The sequence below is a fragment of the Lissotriton helveticus genome, chromosome 9, assembly GCF_964261635.1.
Source record: "Lissotriton helveticus chromosome 9, aLisHel1.1, whole genome shotgun sequence".
Taxonomy (NCBI): Eukaryota; Metazoa; Chordata; class Amphibia; order Caudata; family Salamandridae; genus Lissotriton; species Lissotriton helveticus.
Window position 1 is genome coordinate 813,551,792 of NC_136070.1, and position 21,160 is coordinate 813,572,951.

The 21,160-nt window shown below is 42.4% G+C and overlaps 1 protein-coding gene across 1 annotated transcript in view; it reads left to right on the top strand.

Moving 5' to 3' along the window:
* Positions 1-21,160, top strand: part of LOC144783294 (uncharacterized) — a 688,842-nt gene that overhangs the window by 517,744 nt on the left and 149,938 nt on the right. The window contains exon 13 of the mRNA XM_078662344.1: positions 8,943-9,008. Coding sequence (XP_078518470.1) covers positions 8,943-9,008 — 66 coding nt within the window. The remainder of the gene's footprint in view (positions 1-8,942; positions 9,009-21,160) is intronic.

A 21,160-nucleotide genomic window follows, 5' to 3' on the forward strand; every position in this document is an offset into this window, starting at 1 on the left:
CCATCTGCTTACATAGAGAGTAAGGAGTAGCGATATCCTAAAGTAATACTGCACCAGTAATGAATTACTGAAGTATCCATGCAAGGGGCTCCACAGTGAGAGTGAAAAGTCAGGGGTAGAGGGGACAGCCTTGTCTTTTGCCACTACTGATGGAAAAAGCAGTGGACATCCCTCCATTGACCCTAACACGAGCAAGGGGGTCTATATAGAATAGTCAAATCCATCTGTTCAGAGCACCTCCCTACCCCATTCTATTCAGCTCTCACAATAAAAAAGACCATTCAACTATGTTGAAGACCCAAGCAGCATTTAGAAACACTGCCACAACTTTAAGGCTAGGGCCTAGTTGATGTGTAAGAGCAAACAGTGAGAGGAGGTTGTCAGCAGTGGAGTTCACCGGAATAAAACCAGATTGAAGTGGTCGTACTAGGAGGGGCAAAAGGTGTAATAGTCTGTTTGATAGTATTTTAGCTAAAATCTTACTGTCCACATTTATGAGAGCTAAGACACAATAAGAAACACAGCATTCCAGGCTCATCCTGCTTAAGCAGGGCAATAATATGCACCTCTTGCATTGTTTGTGAAAGTGCACCTTCCTCATAAGCCTCTTCATAAACCACTAAGAGTAAAGGCACAAGTTCTAAACTATATGTCCTATGAACATTTGGCAGGGGGGGCCATCATTGCCAGGGGCTTGACTGTTCTTAAGCTGTTGAATCACCGTTTTGTTCTCTTCTAATATAATTGGCAGATTCAGTGTAGTAGTACACTGTTCAGGCACCAAACAGGCCAGACTTGCCTGCTCTAGGAAGTTATAAATAGCTGAGTCATTAGACTGCAATTTGGAAGGATTTAGCTCCCTGTAAAATGCGGCAAAGGTATATATAAGGGCATTGGGCATGTAAAGGTCACCACCATCAGGTGTTTGTATATGAGTAATATGGCCAGAAGCCCAATTAAGCCTTAGTACGGTAGTTAATGTGCTCCTCGATCTATTTCCCTCCCCATACCGCCGGGCCAATGCATGTTTGCCCAAAAGCTTTAATTCTTTGCCTGCCTCCTCCTTACACTCTGTCACTTTGATTTGCATTGGCTCTAGCAGAGAGCCTTCGTGCAGGGTGTCATCTCGCTGGTCGAGGCTACGCAATTCACTCTAATCTATGAAGACGAGCTCGAAATGACTTTAAATTACTGTTACATTTAGCTATGCATTATCCTCAGATGACGGCTTTCAGGGCATCCCAGAGGGTGCCCATCTTATCTACTGACCCTTTATTTAACTCGGCACCATGCTATAACACAGTTTCCAAAAACACAAGTCAATCACCGAAAGCATTCAGCTTCACATGGAATCTGGTATAGAATCACAGCAGGATTTGGTACTATTGGAAAACAAGGTATCACAATCTGATACATTTTATTCAAATCCTGAACAATTCTATATGTACCATTAGGTTTTCATATGCCCATGATAGGTGAATTACACGGGCTGCCCAAAATCTCTCTCAAAATGCCTTGGTCAGTCAGAATTTCGATCAACAGTGATATTCCAGTGAGAGTTTCAGGGATTAAATTATATGCTGGAGTTATGGGGTATTTGTCTTTACTGTATTTCGAATTGCAGCTACTCATTTCACTAATCCAATATATTTTCCTGACAAATCCCACACTTCAGGTAAGACTGTATCTCATAACACACTCCTTACTTCTGTCTGTTGTCTAGACATTTTAAACACCACATATTCATTTTTGGTATCAAACTCTATTCCTTCTTGTCATGTCCTTTAGGCTAGTCCTGTCATGTACACCCCTATTACATACATTTGTCCCATTCACATGACAATAACGATTCTTAACAGGTGACCTTTTACCTAGTGGCTTGCTCCTGGCTCTTTGACACCAGGTTCTTAGTATTCAACCATTATCCCTGGATCTGACATACATAAACATGTCCCCAGGCACAGCAGAATTATTATGTATAAGGGACACCATTTTTTCATCCTTGGTCAACAGCCAGTTGTGCATGATCACATATGTTTACAAAAGAATTGGTGATTGTTTTCAAAACATTTATGATTGTTTTCAAAGAATAACATAACGATTCTAGAAAAAAATCCTGGAGTGACCACTTTAAAATAAAAGACCCTCACTTCCCCCTACAAGTTAGAGGAGAATTCCTTCCAATCCGACTCGGGGTCCTGCATGCTGAACCTTCACACTTGCGGGATGTCATCCACGAAGCAGAGCAGAGCCTGGGTCCTTCGTTCCGAACCATCAGATAAGGGGGCTGGTTCTTCCCTGGGGGTTTCTTGGCTACATGTGTTATATACTTGCTGCACATACAGATCGAGGCTCGGTACATATAGGTAAATTACTTAGGGCATGCATTTTAGGGATATGCAAGTGCTACTGTTTTTTATCTGAACTGCTTATGTTCATCTTATTAGCACTATGGTAGAAATGTATCTACTGTTTACTATATTGGTACTAGCAATCTCTTTTGTATGTTTCGGTCTCCTGATTGTCACAGCACACATGTTTTACACAAGACTGTCGCTGGACCAAAAAATACATATTGAAATTTCATAATCTCCATCATGTGTATTTTCTGGGTGTCAGCAGGAACGAGTGGCTGAGCTAAAAGTGCTGTACTGTTTGCCACGATCTCTGAGGAATCAGGGTTGTCATGTTCAGTGGTTGCCAGAGAATACAAGGGGGTGGTAGTGGCACTGTAGAGCTAGCTGGTCTAATGGCTGACATACCCTGTAGGGGTGTCCGGAAGCGGTCAGGAGACAAAGCCCTCAGTTTCAGTCATCCAAAACGTGCAGGTCCTGGGGGTTCCTAGAAACTACACGACATTCTGGAGTACATTAAATGGAACAATTTGTTTTGCACAACAAATCTCGCCCTAACAATTTTACTGGATTGGAATCACACACAACAAAATTATGTGAATCCTCAAAAGTTCCAATCTGTACTTGCATTGTTTCTGTCACTGGGGTTGAAATCAATTGATTCAATACTCCTACTACTTGGATTCTTTCTCCCGAGAGGGGTAGGTTAGGAATTTCCACAGTTCTCACAGTGGATCAGATAGCACCAGTATCTACAAGGTATGAAATAGGTGTACCATTCACCTTGCTGTCCACAAAAGGACCCTTCTGATCTACCTCTAAGAATGCTCCAAGCATGCAGTCCTCCTCCCTTCTCAGGCATCGTCATAGGGATGTATTTGAGTCACTGTCATCCATCTATAACAAATATTGTGAGGCCATTATTCACCTGTGACTGCACCATTCTATCTGCACCTGTCACCATTGTCTGCCCATTTAGCTATTAGCCAAATTGGACTTACACTTGTGCTTCAAATGCCCGAACTTGCCCCAGCTCTGACACGGGTACGTATTTTTCAATGTCTCTATATTTGATCCTCGTCTCTTTCCTTGAGGCATCAAATGTTGCATGGGATTTACTATTACACCTTTCATTCCAGTGGTGGTCTGACCATTTCCCTGTATCATACCTGAAAAATCTGAATGAAAACCCACATATACTTTCTTAGGTGCTCTCACCTGTGCCAACATCAATTTCTCCTTCAACTTTTTGTGACGCAAATCGAAATCATCTCCACAATACTTAGCATAACAAAGTATTTCATTGATAGAATTGCTCTGCCAGCAAATTAAATGCTGCTAAATCATGGCACTAATCTCAGGTCTCAATCCATATACGAAACCATACACAAAATGTCCCATATCTTTTTCTGACACAATTTCAATTTCACTGTACTGTTTGAACACCTGAAATAATCTCTCTAATATGCATGAACTGACTCTTTCAATTCTTGAGTAGTTCTATCTATTTTTACCCAATCCGTTTCTTTCGGCAAAATCTTTCCTTTCAAATACACAATGACCTGATTGTTCTTTTTCATCACCTCTGTTGATGGTGCGCCTGTTTTTAAATCTCCTGCAACTTCTGTCTCCGGCCAATCAACAGCAATTTTACATTCCAGCCATAAATCTGTTGGAACCACAATATCAAACAAACCATCCAAGTCTTTTAGCAAGCCCTTTGAAACCTTCACAAATCTTTCCACCTGTTTATACCGCTCCACAGGCTTTTCTCTCAATCTCGGAAAATCATTGGTAAAGGGCAATATGTCTTGTCAATCCCAGGGGACATGTTCATACCCTCCTCCTGGTACTTCTCTCATAGGATATGCCATTATGTCTGCCTCACCCTTTCCATCATTTGAGGATAAGGGCAGAACTATTGTCGCATCTTCTTTCTTTTTAGCCCATCTGCCTTCTCATCTTTCTACTTCTCCCCATCGCTTCAAAGTAGTTATTAACTCCTTAATCTGCAATCTTTTTCCCGAGGGTGTTAGACTCTCCACATCTCTGTCACTGAAATACAATCGATATGTTTTCTGTTCGGCTTTGGATTTTTCTACATCCACTCCATATTTCTGTGCTATCTCAGAAAATAACTCATGGGTGTTTCTTGCCTTTCGTGTTATATCTTTACATATAAGTAGTAATTCTTCATCACGATATATTGATAATCTCTCTGGACTAATTGTTCCCAATATAATTTCTTCTACTTTCACTTTTAATTTGCTAACATCTATGTTCATGCTTTGAGTTGCATTGCTCAGTACGCTACCAGTAGGGGCTATATCTCTAATCCAATCAACAAGTTCTTCCGGGGAAGGCCCTATCAACATACTTGTTTCTGATCTCAGAGATTCCCCACTAGCTTCCCCTGTCTTTTGCATGACTTGTGAATTTGCTCTCTGGTTTACCATTTTCAAAGCCCTACTAGTAATTATTTGCTGACCCCTACTTGCTGTTTAAAAGACTCTTTACGGAAATGCTTACTAATGGCTCTGTTCCCCCTTCCATGGTAAAATTCATTCTATTACGTTTCTCCACATCACTTTCATGGACTTTAATTCTTTCCGAAGTTGATAATGTTCTTTGATTCCTCACACTTTCACTCGTATCATGTAAGGAATGTGCTTCTCCTGTAATTCCAGTTGAAGCAGTCATTGCATGAGGTTGCAAAACTCCTCGCCCTTTTTGATATAGAAAAACATTTGGACCTAAAGTTACGGGAACTGATAATGTATCTGGACTATATTTACATGACCACATTTGAAAATTCTGCTCTTTCAGGAGTCTGATCTCCATCCAAGAAAATAGTTTCATAAGTTGGATCTAGATTTGCAGGTGGGGCATCTGCCTTAAATCCACGAGCAGACTGGTCCCTGAACTACTCTGTTCTTCATTATAAGGTGGAGGTCCATTTAGAAATAGTTGTTCAGTAATTCATCATCTATATCCTCTATACTCTGATCTATCAAAGTGGTTTCTAGACCGTTTGACTCTTCATTACGTTTCTCCTTTTTCTTACACTTTTCTCCTTCCTTATTTTCAGCTACCATTACAGGATACATGTGTGCTCCCAAAGCAACATCTTGTCTCCATAATTTTTTCTGAGAATCCCATTTTGTTTCTGCATATCGATTCAGCGTATTGCTGTATCTCTCCTGACATTTCTCATTTTCTCTTCGATGTGCTTTGTGTTCCCATTCTTTAAGGCTTCATATTGTATGGGCCTAGGACTAGGTTTTAGATTATTCATCTGTTTCTTCAAATGTTCTAAAATTCTTACATTGAATGTCCCGTACTGCGGTAATGCCAAAGGACCATCCATCTCAGTATATTTTATCCAATTCTCTAACCAGGTACAAGTCTGATCTCCTCTCTCTAATGACATCTGCAAAGCAGGTGTACCTTCTGGGGCCACAGGAACTCCTTCCCTAGTCGGTATAGGATCATCTTAGTGTGTTAAAGCTTTTAATAGGTTAAAAAATGTCATTATTTATTTATTTCAACTCAATCTGTATTAATCCTACGATCTCTCTTCCGTATTATTGTTTCTGCATCCAATCAGTGTTAGTTCTCAACCACCAATCCCAGCTGGGCTTTACAACAACCACCAATACCAGCACGGCACTTGTAAGACAGGAATCTAACTCCTCACTGCGACTGACCCTCCCTTCACAAACTGTCCGTCGATCTTTTTCTCGTCCGTCTTTTCAAAGCAAAGTCCACGAAAAAAAATAATAATAACATAAGACAACTTTGTCTGCTCCAGTAAAAGAATTATAGATACTCACTCATTTGCTTCCAGTGAAACCTGGAACAGCGCGATTTCACTCTCTTTAAGCAAAAAAAATCTTTAAGATCTCTCCTGGTGCGCTTTCCTGAAGAAACCTCAAAAATTTCAACTTGTCACGCTTCAAAGTTCCCTTCCTCAGTACCGGCAACGACGTCTCATGCACATAACAACAGACAAACACACTTAGTGTATGCCACACTAAGACCTGCCCATAGGCTTATCCTGGGAGCTTAGGCCTCGACGGGCCGGTACTCACTTAGGCCTCAACTGACCTAAACTCAATACAACATAGACATACAATTTCACAATATGACATAATACTTCTGTCAAGTCAAGATTTTACCATCAATCAAAACCTTACTATTTCTTCTAAGCTACCATAAACACCTTTTACCCACATCTCCTCATATCCTAGTTGTATTAGTCAAACTAACCATCCGACAGGCTACCAGAAAATTGATGCAGCGGAAAGCTGGGCAAAAATATATAGTGTATCATTCTACAATAATTTCAAATCATCTTCTGCTGGGCCCATAAACATATCACCTGTTTGAGCTAACAGGGACTTGGATATTTGGGGAACGTGAGGCAATTTCTTATGAGGACCTGGAATGAAGAAATGCCAAATACATATCTATTTCATCACCATTACAGAGCTGTCACCAAAATCCATAAACCATAGACAAGAAGTATTTCTCCAAAAATGACTCAAATACGATAATGTTGCTCATAGAAAACGTTTATTTAAAGTCTCAATTTGAATGGTCAGAAAAAGGAAAATCGCATTTCATAGTCATATTTAATAACAGTAAATTAGTACAATTAGCCACACAATACCATACAGATTCAATAAGAATATTTGCTGGATTGCCTGGAAAAGGAATGAGAGAGCAACATGGGAAAAATCGAGATTTAGCATTTAGATCATACAAACCAAATATGCAGAAATGAAGCACAGCGTGCTACAGAACGGAGTCAGTCAACCCTTCAGCCGAAAGGTTATTTCCTGCACACGTTACCAGCTGGTAAAGTGCAGGTTCCAGATCAGTCAGGAAAGTTCTGTTCAATGGTTTGGCATTAAAGGGAAGTCAGTGTTCAATTTGACAGCATGCAAGGCAGGAAAATTGAAAATGACAGCCAACCCGACTCCTCCTCCAAGGGGCAATTATACTTTCAAGAGTTTACAGTTTACACCACCAAAGTATCCTTATCATCCCGTATGGCTTACATTGGTTGTCCACATGGAGCTGCTCATGTTGTGATCAAATACCCCACTAAGAAATCTGGAAGCATGAAGTAATCCTTTTGCAAATTCATCAAATCCAACAATTTTAAATTTCCATCCTTTCCTAGTAAGACACGTTCACTTTGCTCTCAGTCTGTCCATTCCAAGGCACTCTCTCTGGGTTTGCAATAATATGGATACATTCCTGTCAAAGGTATTGCTGAATCAAAAGTGAGTCCATTGTTATAAAATGCAGAAAAGAAACTTCATGAAATATTCTCATATTGTCTAAAGTGACTACTTCAGCTAGATTCTGCCTTTTGAGCAAGGAAAGAAAAGAATCTGAGGCCTATATGAAAATTTGTTGAATCATTACCATGTTATTATTAATATAAAACACACATTAATAATTGTATTTCAAATTTTCATAATTATTTCAATCATAATTCTTCTTTAAAGGTTATATGTCAATATTAGGCACTACTAAAAAAAATCATTTACATGTGTATTATTTTCCCAACACAATATTTAGGTGTCACTATGAAGCACACATTTTTATCACACGACGTTAGAATATGCTGGGAGTTTACTATTGAATATTTCTGAATTAAGCATTTTAATCATTGCAGGTGCTTCACTAAGCAGACATTGTTTCATTTTCAACACAATTTTAGAAGTAATCATCATCACATTTTCTGTTAACCAAGTTGAATTTCTCGAATCACAAGATTACATGCATTGGTAAATAATCATTGTTTCTCTCTTTAATTACGTTTTCACATTTCCATGTTTCAAACACTTCTGCATGCTTTTACGGTGCAGTAGGAAATTTCACAATTTTCGTCACATGATTTTATCAAGAATTAATTATTGTAAATCTCTTTTAATGGTGAGAATTGAGAGAGGCAACTGACATTTAACATTTACGCCCCATCAACTGCATCAGGCAGCATTCCCCACTGGTTGCAGGTGCCCCACCAGCCACCAAGGTACTTCAGTGGGGCACCTCTACGGGGGCAGGTGGGCTAGAGTGCACACAGGGATCTGCTCATACCAGCATCCACATACAGCGTGGGAATCTCTATGCATGCACCTACATTGCTGTCGTCTGCACCATGGCTGCATTCAGAACCCCAGGCACCGAGGGTGCTCCGCCACCTCCGCGCAGCTTAATCAGCAGAGAACCGCGACAGGCAGGATTGCGGAATTCCAAAAGCAGACCTCTTGCTGCGGAACTCTCCTAATGTGCCTCCATCTTGTATCACTGCTAGGCCACGCCCTGAAATGTTTCTAAGATTACTTTATTTTCAAATGACTTTCCTTGAAACAGTGTGTAACTCTTTCCACGGCCCACTAGAAGGACACTACACAAAGTTGCATCAGTTACAAATTGCACACAAAAAACGAACTATTTCAAATACAGTTATTAATGAATCAACTCAATTTTTCTCTGAAAATAACAAGTCATTTCTCCTTCACCTATGAGCTGTGATATAATGTTTACTTTTCTTTCGTATGCTTTCTTTAGGTGCAACTCGTATAGCTCGTGCCTTTACCAAATTAGAAACAAAAAGTGTCATTGTCAACCCAGTAGGTAAGGAACACATGAATTATGTCACAAATATAAAATACAAGATTATATGAGTGAACAATTCCACATTTTTTAAATCAGGGAATATGGTGTTACTTGTGTCTTTGCATATTCATTTCAGCATTTACATCTGTTTTTCAAGATATCAGAGCTTTTCGGTTGTGTTGTATGTCAATGTTTAAAAAATGATAAAAGTTCGGAGCGTCATACATGCGCCTGTCTGCACACAACATTGTTTCGACTTTTCATACAGTCGCATTATGGCTTGTGCTTTTGCATTCAATACAGTGCTTTTCACTCTGAAAAATAGATTTATTTAAATAAAAACAAATTAATCAGAATTACACTTTGATCTATTTAAGCTCAAATATCACTCAAGCATCATGGCTTTGTCCAGGTCGCGAGTATTCCTTCAGTTTCTTCTTAAAACGAAATCATTCACACATGGGACACAGAAAGTGAGTAACAGATTTCCATATTGTGGGAGTTATTGAGGAGAGGGATCTGCCATGCATCACGGAGAGAGAAAATATGGGATCATAAAATCATGGATTTCAAGATTTTTTTTAGGTCCAACATTAGCCAAGACCTTTTTGATTTGACTAAAATCGTAGATGTATTAAATAAACACTATAGTTATTTATAGGGGAGTTTTAGCCAGCTCTTTTCATCCATTGGTCTGTTGGTGTGCCTTTCACATTTTTCTCCCACCCTCTACAGCATACAGCATGGTGCAATTGGTCATCCTACTTCAGCCATTGGCTAACTTTACTGTGAGTTACAGCATTTTGGCCTTTCACAATGAACGCAACTGCACACCAATTAGTTCCCTTAAAGCTAGAGGCTGCTATTGAAATTAGGGTTTTTTTAAACCAGAAAATACTATTACTTTCAGGATTTGTTTTATCTATGGGCAAGGGATCAGCTACTCCTCCAACAATGAAATTCTGGCAATGCAGGGATGAATCAAAATAGGCCCTGGCAAAGCCAACAGGATGGGCCCCAATGCCAGACCTATTGACTTTATAGATTGAGGGCAAGGTGCACAGCGCGGGTTGTATGGAGATATAGGTTTTACTCAACTGATTGATATATAGTTAGTTGAAGGTTTGAAGATTTTTAGGGTGCTCCAACAAGTGGCGTAACCGTCCCAATACGCCGTAGATTGATGGCTGGTTGAATGCGTTACTGTGTGTGTAGACGCATCCTTGTGACTGGGCACACCGTTTGGTTCGTCGTAAAACACGACAGACTCCTTTGAATTTCAAAATAGGCTTGCTTTTATTTTAGATTCCATTTTTCATCATTGTTCACATATTCTGGTTTTATGAACTCGTTTAATCCATATTAAATCAACACTGTTGTATTTCACACAGAAGGAATGCTCCAATGCATTTCGGGCTGGAAGAGCCCTTTTTCAAGGAGCGCTGAAAACATAATGATAGACGCTTTTAAAATGTAGAACTAACTCAAAAGTATAAACATTCAAACATAACGTTTTGTTTTCCATTGGTGTAATACCCATTAGTAAACATGCTAACCTGGTCACCTGATGGCGTGTGAAAAAATACCTTATAGACCAAAGGGGCTGTTTTGAGCGTGGCGCTGTTTGGGGGCAGGGATGGCGAACTTAGTGAGGGTTCAATCATGCGGAGGCGCGTTAAAAACACTTACGCTAGGGAAGCTGGTCTGTTTGGTGAAGACCTGAGCGGAAAAAACACATAGAAAGTATCGTAAATGTGCGTTTCAACCCGAGCGGTGAAACGGCATTCTGATACCCGTCGGGGCCCCGACTTACTTGTAGGATTATAGGAAGCGTACGAAACGCTTCAAGTTATGCTCCATCAGCTGCTGTGTTGACGGGAACCTGATGCGGAGTTGCCGCGGAGTGGAAAATAAAGAATCAGCTGGCGTAGTGAAAAAGGAGCCATGTGACAAGTGTGGTAAATAAATAAATAATACCTCTCTTTTTAAATGCATAAATGAATAACAGATAGCTCAATAAAATAAGAGTCAAGATTCGAGGTAGTAGGAGTTTGCAGGTCTATTACAGCATAAAGGACAGGAACAGGACAACCTGCACAGGAATAGGATGGCAGCGCTGCCGGGGGCAGAATCGGGATAAGGAGCAACTTTTCAATAACAGTGCACGATCATATATACATAACGCAAACACATAGCATTACATTGCAATAGGCGTAGCAGTGGGTGTGGTCAATAGCAGTCGCGAAAGATAAGGGTGAAAGTAGGTGTAACAGAGGCGTATACATAGACATGTGATGCAAACGTAACAGAATATGTCATGAATGGGGCGGAAACATGGAGGGGGGTACCCAAGGAGCCGGGACCTCTGACCTAATGGTGCGCGCAAACTGGCGATGACGTGTTACTAGGAGAAGCTGGGGGCTTCGAACTCTGTGCTAGGAGCAGAGACTGAAGTCTGGAGAGTCAGGGCGACATGTACCTAAGCAGTATCTAGTATCTGATGTTTAGAGAACATGTTGATATGAACTAAGAGTCAGGAGGGGAGAGGCTAACGGACTCTAAGACTGGAGCATGCATTATTCTATATGTAGTGCGTGATGAAGAATATTAAATGACCATTAAAATGCAGTATTTCTCTAACGTGGAGACGTAAAGGCTAGACAATGACGGAAACTATTGATGCAGTTCAGTAGCTTTAAGAATGCAGAGAAGGAGGACTGAACTGATAACTGGAATCATAACATACTCTTGGCAGACTCAGAGGCAGAGCCAGGCTGAGCCGGGCACTGCGAGGCAGGAAGTAAGTGAAGGGTCGAGGATACAAGTGGGGGCTGTATCGCTCCTCAGCGAGGCGTCAGGAGACAGGAGACAGGAGCTGAATCTGGTGTCCAGGCCCTTCTGAGGCCTAGAAACGGGGACTTTACAATGGAATAACGTGCACACTGAGAAACGTGGCAACGTAACTTCACATGGGCCTGATATTCGTAGTATTCACGAGAACTGGAAACTGGCATACTAGAGGTGGACACAACTGTAGTTGCGTCTTTAATCGAACATAGGGAATACATATGCATATTAATCATGTACAGATAACATATGATGGATGACGCGTAGGGACACAGAACATGGCAAAATTTACTTTTCCACATTCCCTCCTTGTCACTACGTTTCCATCAGGAAACATCAATATTCATGATACCATCTATCATTTCATACAGTATCATTTGCTCGTCTCGAATTTTCTGGGAACGTGTTTTAGAACGGGGCTTGGGACTAGGAATACAAGAGGTAGCACAAATGCCGCAAATCGCAGGGCCACATTGTATACAGAGGCAGCAGCTGAATATGATCGCTACTGCAATACCTAGAAAGGACAAGACTTTCCATCCCCAAGCGGAAATTATATTCCAGAACCAACCGGACCATGTCCAGGTGCCTGGATCTTGGTGTAACAGATGGGCAATTTTATGGAGTCTGGTTATAGCTGAATAAACAGACGGCGCGTTATTTGGAATGAAAATGCAGCAACTAGATCCGATGACTCTACAGGCCCCGCCCCTATCGGCCAATATGACGTCAAGGACGAGACGATTCTGTAAAACGACAAATCTCATAGCAGATTGCTCTTCAGTTAAGTTACCTAGAGCAGAGGCAGTCTCATTGACTACTACTTCAAGGGTTCTGGTTAACCTACGGATTAGCTTACTATTCTGGATAGGTCCTATAAAGAAGAAGAAACCTCTATTGAAATCTGTATACTGTTCTAGAGCAGTTTCAGTATAATCGACAATGGGGGACTCCCTTCTATGTCTAAGGTGTACTAGATGTGTGTTTCTATGATAATCAGATGGGGCTAGGAAAACTGGTGGCAGTAAGAAGGCAATGTAACAGGTTCCCTCCCAATCGAGGGGCAGAAGAACATATGCGGTCTGACCACAAATAAAATAAGAATGGCGTGAAGCTTTGAAAATAGATTTCCCACTGTCACTATATTTGACAATAGTAGTACAATCACTATGTCCTACATGTACGGAACCATTATTTCTAACACATAATTCGCCTTTGACTGGTAGTACTGAAATAGCAGGTAAGTCTGGAGTGGAATCAGACTGAACATTCAGGACCATGAAATTTGAAGAATAATTACCTAAGTTGTAAACTTCGTTTTCTAGATCTAACCCTGTTCTGTGGGGAAGACCTTGCTTGTCTGGGAAACATGTACTGTTAAGAAAAGACATATCTGTTGAGGATGACGTTAACGTGGACCATGCTCCACACGAACCATTATGTGAAAATGGATAAGGAAAAAGGGGCAGAACTCCCTTCGGTGTCTGGAAAGGGGGGAGTCGACCACACACCCAACAATTTGTGGCATTGCTGGTCTGGTGTGAATAATGTAACATGCGGATGAAAGAATTATTACGCATAGCGAGGCGGTAAGAGAGTTCATGAGGAGGCAGATCACTAAACGTGTGCTCTACTGTAGCATTAGAAGACTCATTTATATGAGAAACTGGAAAATACAGGTAAAATGCATAACTGGTGCAGGAAATCATAATACTGAGAAATAATATGAAACATAGAAAAACGATACATCGGATTGAGTTTTGACTAACTCTCTCACTATGGGGGTCTATTTTATACATGTCAGAAACAGTCTAACCGTTTCACCTAGGGGAGGACTTAGACAATCAAACTGACTGACTTATTTTACTAGACCTTAACTTGAGTTTATACTCCTGTTGCGGAGTTTCCTCTAACAGGGAGGGTGCAGTAACATTGTCTTTTGCGGGACAGTCCTTAAGAATAGTACTTTGGAAGTCCTTAGAATCCTGGGAAATGTTCTTTGAGACTGGCTTCAATCCATAAAATTTCTTTATATGCGAAAGATGCACCCAGCCTTTGCGTCCCTCCAACTTCACGGCTGTACGGGTGGCCAGGAGGACCTGTCGGGGCTCCTTCCAGCGAGGCTCCAGCGGACTTGAGCGGTCGAAATTACGCACTAGGACCATGGATCCTGGAACGATTTCATGCGGTGCCACCTCGGTATTGTCTGGAAATGCGGCAGCAACCTGTGAACGACAAGAGTTGAGGGCAGACATCAAGGAAGCTAGGTAATCTGTCAGCATATTACTTGAAACATCGGTAATACTTCGGGGTCTAGGAGTACCCCACATGTTTGGGGGGCGGCCGAATACGACCTCGTACGGGGACAGACCTGATCTGGAATGTGCGACCATGCGCATGTAGAACAGAGCAACTGGCAGAGCTACTAGCCAGTCTACACCTTTCTCTTGACAGACTTTTGCAATACGGATTTTCAAAGTCTGATTATGTCTCTCTACGAGACCGGCTGCTTCAGGATGGCGTACACAATGGAACTTCCACTGGTATCCTAACAATAGGGAAACGTGCTTCATGAGTTCAGATGAGAATGGCTGGCCGTTGTCAGAATATACGACTCTAGGGAGTCCGTAACGGGGGAAGAACTCACGAACCAACTGCTTGGCAGTGGTCGCGGCTGTGTAATCTGGGACTGGATATGCCTCCGTCCACCTGGACAAAGCGCATACAACTACAAGGACATACTTGAAACCTCGACATCGCTCCATCTGAATGTAATCCATCTGGAGGACTTCAAAAGGGTGGTCAGGGGGCTGGAATCCACCTTGTTCCACCGGGACACTTTTACCTGGATTAAACTGGCAACATATCATACAGGTACGGACTTTCTGCTTGGCTGCAGCTCGTAAATGCTTGTTGAACCAAATATTCTGGATACTGTCTAACATAGCTTTTTCTCCTAAATGTGCTGGACTATGTGCGGTATTAATAATGACTTGAACCATAGAGTGGGGGAGAAACCATGTGGCTCTACCCTTTGTTACCCATCCCTGACCTGTCTGGACCCCTCCTTGTTCAGACCATTTCTTGATTTCATCGGGAGTAGCATGTAACTGGATATCTATGACATCTTGAGTAGGGTCTTTAACTGTCATACATGTAGTCGGATCTGGAATGTGTGTCGGTGTCTTATTTACTGGAATGTCTGGTGTCTGAGCTGTAAGCTTGGCTGTGCGATCTGCTAGATCATTACCCTGGGAAATAATGTCAGTAACTTTCGTATGTGCTTTGCATTTCATGATAGCAATGGATGTCGGTAAATGTATTGCATCTAACAGAGCCTGAATGAGGAGACCATGCTGAATCTTGGTTCCATGAGAAGTCATGAAACCTCTCTCCTGCCAGAGCACTCCGAAGTCGTGTACAACTCCAAATGCGTAACGTGAATCCGTGTAAACATTAACTTTCAGGTTCTTGGCGTGTATGCAGGCTTGTGTCAGAGCAACTAGCTCTGCTGCTTGAGCAGACAGGGTGTCAATACGGTGGGTTTCAATAACTTCAGTGTCAGTAGTCACTGCATACGCGGCCACTAGTTCTCCTGTATTAGTTCTCATGCATGAACCATCCACATAAAGTGTCAGGTCGGGATCTGGTAATGGAATATCTGTCAGATCTTGTCTTGGCTTGGTCATGATATTAACTATTTCCACACAGTCGTGTGTGGCAGAATTCGATATAACTGATGGTAATAGTGTAGCAGGATTTAAAACGTTGCAGCGTCTGATTTCTATGTGTGGCTGGAACAGTGTCAATTCATAACCTGTTAAACGTGCAATTGTCAAGTGCTGAGTTTGTGTTCGGTTTAAAAGAACTTCCACGGAGTGTGGAACTTGTACTGTCAGGGAATGTCCTAAGACTATGGAATCACTTTGTCTGATAGCTAGTGCTGTGGCTGCAACTGACTTGAGGCACGCAGGCAGAGCCTGGGCTACAGGATCTAATGTGCTCGAAAAATAAGCACAGGGCTTGTATTGTCCTGCTTGATCTTGTGTGAGGACAGATAATGCTGTACCTTCACGTTCTGTGACGAAAAGTGTAAAAGACTTACTGTAGTTCGGTGTTGCTAGAACCGGGGCTTGACATAGGGCTTTCTTTAACTCATTGAAACTGAGTGTATGTTCAGATGTCCAAGGAAGGACAGTCGATACGGCTACCTCCTGTGTCGTTAACTGTATCAGTGGCTTGGCTAGAAATGCATACTGAGGAATCCATTGTCTGCAATAAGAAGTAAGGCCGATAAAAGCACGTACCTCCTTCTGGGTCTTGGGCTGGGGAAGACTCGCTATTAACTGGATACGGTCTGGTGTCAACTGCCTACCCCTCTTGGACAGTAAGTGTCCTAAGTAGACCACTTGCTGGACACAGAATTGAAGCTTCGAAGGGGACACCTTGTGTCCCATCTCGGCAAGGAAATACAAGACTGTAAGTGATGCTCGCTCGCAAGCACATTCAGAACGGGCTGTGATCAGTAGATCATCGACATACTGGAGCAGGGCAGTGTCAGTTGGCATGTGAATGTTGTCTAGTTGTCTCTTGAGTGCTTGACTGTAAATACTAGGACTTTCTGTGAAACCTTGAGGAGCGCGTGTGAACATATAGCTCCTTCCATTTAAACAAAATCCGAAAAGGAACTGGCTGTCTGGATGAATGGGGACACTAAAAAACGCGTTCTTGAGGTCTATGACTGTAAAAAATGAGGCTTCGGAATCAATGGCTGTCAATAGGGAAGAGATATCTGGGACAACTGGATACTGGGGAATAATACATTTATTAAGTTCTCGGAGATCAATCACTAAACGATATACTGGAGGTGCATTTGGATCAGTACGTTTCATGACTGGAATGACCGGAGAATTACATACATTGGAGTCAGTTTCTACAACTACTCCTTGAGCCATGAGCTCGTCAATAATTTTGGATAAGGCTGCTACCGCCTCAGGTGGCAATCTGTACTGTCTGATTCGTGGCAGGACTACACCTGGCTTGAGAGTCACACGATGGGGTGTGATTTGCATAAAGCCAACATCAGTTGGACCTTGCGCCCATAGATGCTGCGGAACATTGGACAATCTTGGATCAAAATCTCGTAATACATAGTGACCCTTGAAGTCACGTAGGAACAATCGTATTCCCTCTGGGGAACAGCATATAACTGCACCTAACTCTTTCAGTGTCTTAATGCCTAATAGATTCTCTGGACATGACTTAGTAAGTAACAGATCAGTAGTGCGGGACAATGGACCTACTTCTAGAGTAACTGGCTTTGAAATTTCATTTACGATAGGTTTTCCTGAAAATCCAAGGGAAACATTTCTTGAGCCTGAGAGCGGAGCCCCTGGAACTTCGGCGTGACTTATAGTGGTCCTACTTGCCCCTGTATCAATCAGAAACCTTCTATCTTTCCCTAATACTTGACTATGAACATAGGGACCTTCTTGATCTACAGGTATCTCGATGAGAGGCAAGCCTACCTCCCTCTCTAGGCTGTTTCATGAATATGGCTGATACTCTGGATACTCAGACTGTGCATACTGGTACATCTGCTGTGTAACATGCTGTGTTGCAGCGATAGGCTGCGGAGCTGTAACTGTCTGTGGTGCATTCTGTGACTGCGGAGTCTGTGAAACTTGTTCTTGTCTAGGCGGACGTGGTCTTTCTTTAGTCTTACCGGTAGCTATGTTGTGTTTCAGAACTGCACACTCGTTTATAAAATGACCTGGCTGTTTACAATAATTGCAGTTCCCTTTAACGGGAGCTGCAGGATGACTGGCTTGATTCGGACCCCTCTTCTGACTGTCTTGAGGAACAGATTGTGCAACTAGTACTTTCATTTTCGTGTCTTTCATACGTTTTCTCTCGTGATCTTGTTCTTCTCTGATTCTATTCTGGTGATATTGGAGCATCTGTAACATCTGGGACGGGGTATTAGCTTGCCAGGTACTTTCGACTTTCAAAACTCGATTTTTAATTTGTGGACTTGAATTCTCGACTAGTTTAGTAACAAAAAGATGAGGGTATGACTCGCTACTTGTCTTGAGGCCACTGTTTATGGTAAAACATTTCTCAAATCTGGCATAATAATCACTAATATCTTCGTCTTGTTTCTGTTTACAGGCTGAGATTGCATCCCAGTCTTCCTTTCTAGTTGTCAATAATCTGGGTAAAACTTGTATTAACAATTCTGGTAATTCTTTACATTTATCTCCAAGACCGGTACCTGGTACTCGTGCCTTGTCTTCGGCTTCTAGAACTGCCCAATCGATCTTTTTCTCTCCCACCTCCCATTCTTTTTCCTTGAGTTTCTCATATACCCCTGCGGGCAACAAGACTTTTAACATTTTAATGATATCTGGATACGTGTATTCTCCCATACGGAGCATGTCTTTTAATTCTCGGTGGAACCCTGCTGGATCTTTATCATGACAGGGAATTAACTTTTTCATCTCTAAGAGTTCCATCTTTGTGATCGGGGTGTAAACAAACACTCGTTGCATTTCACCACCGTCTGTCTTAACTGGATGTACTTCTCTTAACGGATTCTGTCTGTCTATGTAAAAGGGTTTACTTTCTGGGGGTGAGACATGAACAAAATGCGGGTTCAAAAACGTTCTATATTTGTGGCGCTGTTCTAGAATGACACTAATTAAATCGGTACCTAAACCTTTCCATTTATACTGGAGTAACTCATTCAGGACATCGTGTAACGGACCTGGATCAGAATGTTGACCCTCATACAATGTAATGAGGTGCTGGATCATATACATACCCGCCAGTCGTTGCTCGGCTGGGGGCAATTTCAGAAACATTTGTGCCACTATTTCGTCTGGAAAAGTGGTAGAATCAGTAATCCATCGGACTGCTGATCGGACTAGTTCTTGTTCATGCATAGTACTTAACTCACTATAACCGATTCGCGATTTCAGAATGTGATCGGTAGCTTGAAATACTTGTTCTAGAGAACCTTGTTCTGGTGCTGGATGGTGAAAAATTGACTTGTGTTCTAGGCGCAAATGGCGATCTGGAAATCTAGATTTTCCTACATACGCTATTCTGTCGGGATTCTCGTCCTCTACCTCTTCAGTATCAGAGTTACTTTCTTTCTCGCTTACTTGTGCTGCTTTACGTTGTTCGTGTATCCTTATTATTTCTTTACGAATCTTCTTATACATACTCTCTATACTACTGATGGTTCTGTGCTTACCCTCGGCTATATTATCACTCCACTTTGTCAGGGTTCTCATTTCGGCTTGATCTTTGGTCGGATAATCTTGTTCTCGTATTAGACAATTAATCAGAAACTTTAATAGCATGAGCTGGACTTCAGCTTTTCTTTGGCACATGACATCACTAATACTTTCTGGATCATTCCCGGTACGGATGAAACGATATACTCTGTCTAGATCTTCTTTCATATCTGGTAGGGTGACTAGATACTCGGTCACCTTTCTTACGCGTAATGAATATAAAACCATACTATCCTCGCCTGGGACTGGATCATAGCCACATTCATTAAGGGCTTTTCTTATTTCTGCAACAGACTGATGCCTGGGCGTACGCTGTGATGCTTGTGCATGTAATTCGGCTAACGTTAAACGCTTGTGTGGCGGCGGGGTTTGAGGAGTACCTCCCCCTGCGGCCCCTAAACTAGAGTCGTCTACTGATGCTCTTCGTCCTGGCAGAGTGGGAAATGGAAATGCAGGCTGGACTTGTATAGCGGGCTGGACCGGGGGTACCGTAACAGGTACTCCGGTGTCTGGAGGAGCGGGAAGTGCCTGATTTACAGGGACTGGCGGAACAGGATTTGCATATTCTGGGACTGTGTCGTCCAAATAGGACGAAATGAAAATATCAGCTGCGGTCGGTTTGTGACGTAGCTTGGTCGGAACTAATGGTGGCGGGAAATTGCTGGATGCCTCCGGGGTCGCTTGTGGCAAGCCCTCGGCAAGAAGAGGATACATACCCTTAATAAGAGCATGCCTCTGTCTGTCTGACTGTTCGGTTTTGACTCGTTCACCTATCTCGATTAATTCCCTTTCTTGGGCTCGTTCTAAGGATTCTCTACTTAATTCTGACTTTCTGATTTCTTTTTCGGTTCTTTTATGAGATTCTTTGCGCCATAACTCAATGGCATCTTTCTGTGACTGTCTGGCTTTCTTTTTCCATAATGCTTCTTCTACTCTCATGATGCACTCGGCATCCCATGTACCCGATACGGGCCATCTATACTTTTCCTCTAACTGTTTGGTATACTCTACCCATAAATCTAGATACAATATGGCGCTTATGCCATGCTTCTGATACATAAAATGACCTGGACTGTCCCTAGGCGGGACAGGAACTGCTGCTTCTAGCAGACCTTTTCTGGTTTTTAACTGACACAGTTTTGAAAAGAGCGGCATGACTGATCTATAACCTGGACACAACACAATACACAATAAAACACGATAATTACTTCGCACTCATACCACGACATTAAAATACATGAATAACATTCAGAATAACAGTTCGAACAGAATACTACCTGGAATACGGGAAACAGAATACATGAATTTTCTCGAGAACAGAATTGACTAGAGCAGAAACCAGATGCACTGCTGAAACAGTACGAAACTTACCGGTCTCATACAGAGACACGTCAGGACCCGCATCCACCGAAGTGGACACTTCGTTTGTGGGTCTGTGTACCACCAACCCACGGACCAGAGTCAATTAGATTGACCCTGTCTAGATACTACCCCAGCAACGGTACTCACCGGGCAGCAAGAACGGAAGGCCTCGGACTGGGCTGGACTGCTTCGACGCCAGACAGACGAACTTCGGACTTCTGTTACGGGTGGGCCTCCGGATACCTCGGACCTTGGACTCTCGGCTTGGGCTCTGGTCGGGACTCGCCGCGTTCCTCCACCGCCTCGTCTGGATGCTGGACCGCCACCTCCGTCTCCTCCGTGGGCCTGAGGGATACTTGAAGCAGAAATATCTGCACGTGCACGGTATGGTTCCGTCACGGCTGCAGAGGGTCAGGGGGCCGGCGTGGCTTCACCGGCGCGTGGGGAAAGGGCAAGTCCCTGTTCGGGCGCCATTATGTGGTAAATAAATAAATAATACCTCTCTTTTTAAATGCATAAATGAATAACAGATAGCTCAATAAAATAAGAGTCAAGATTCGAGGTAGTAGGAGTTTGCAGGTTTATTACAGCATAAAGGACAGGAACAGGACAACCTGCACAGGAATAGGATGGCAGCGCTGCCGGGGGCAGAATCGGGAT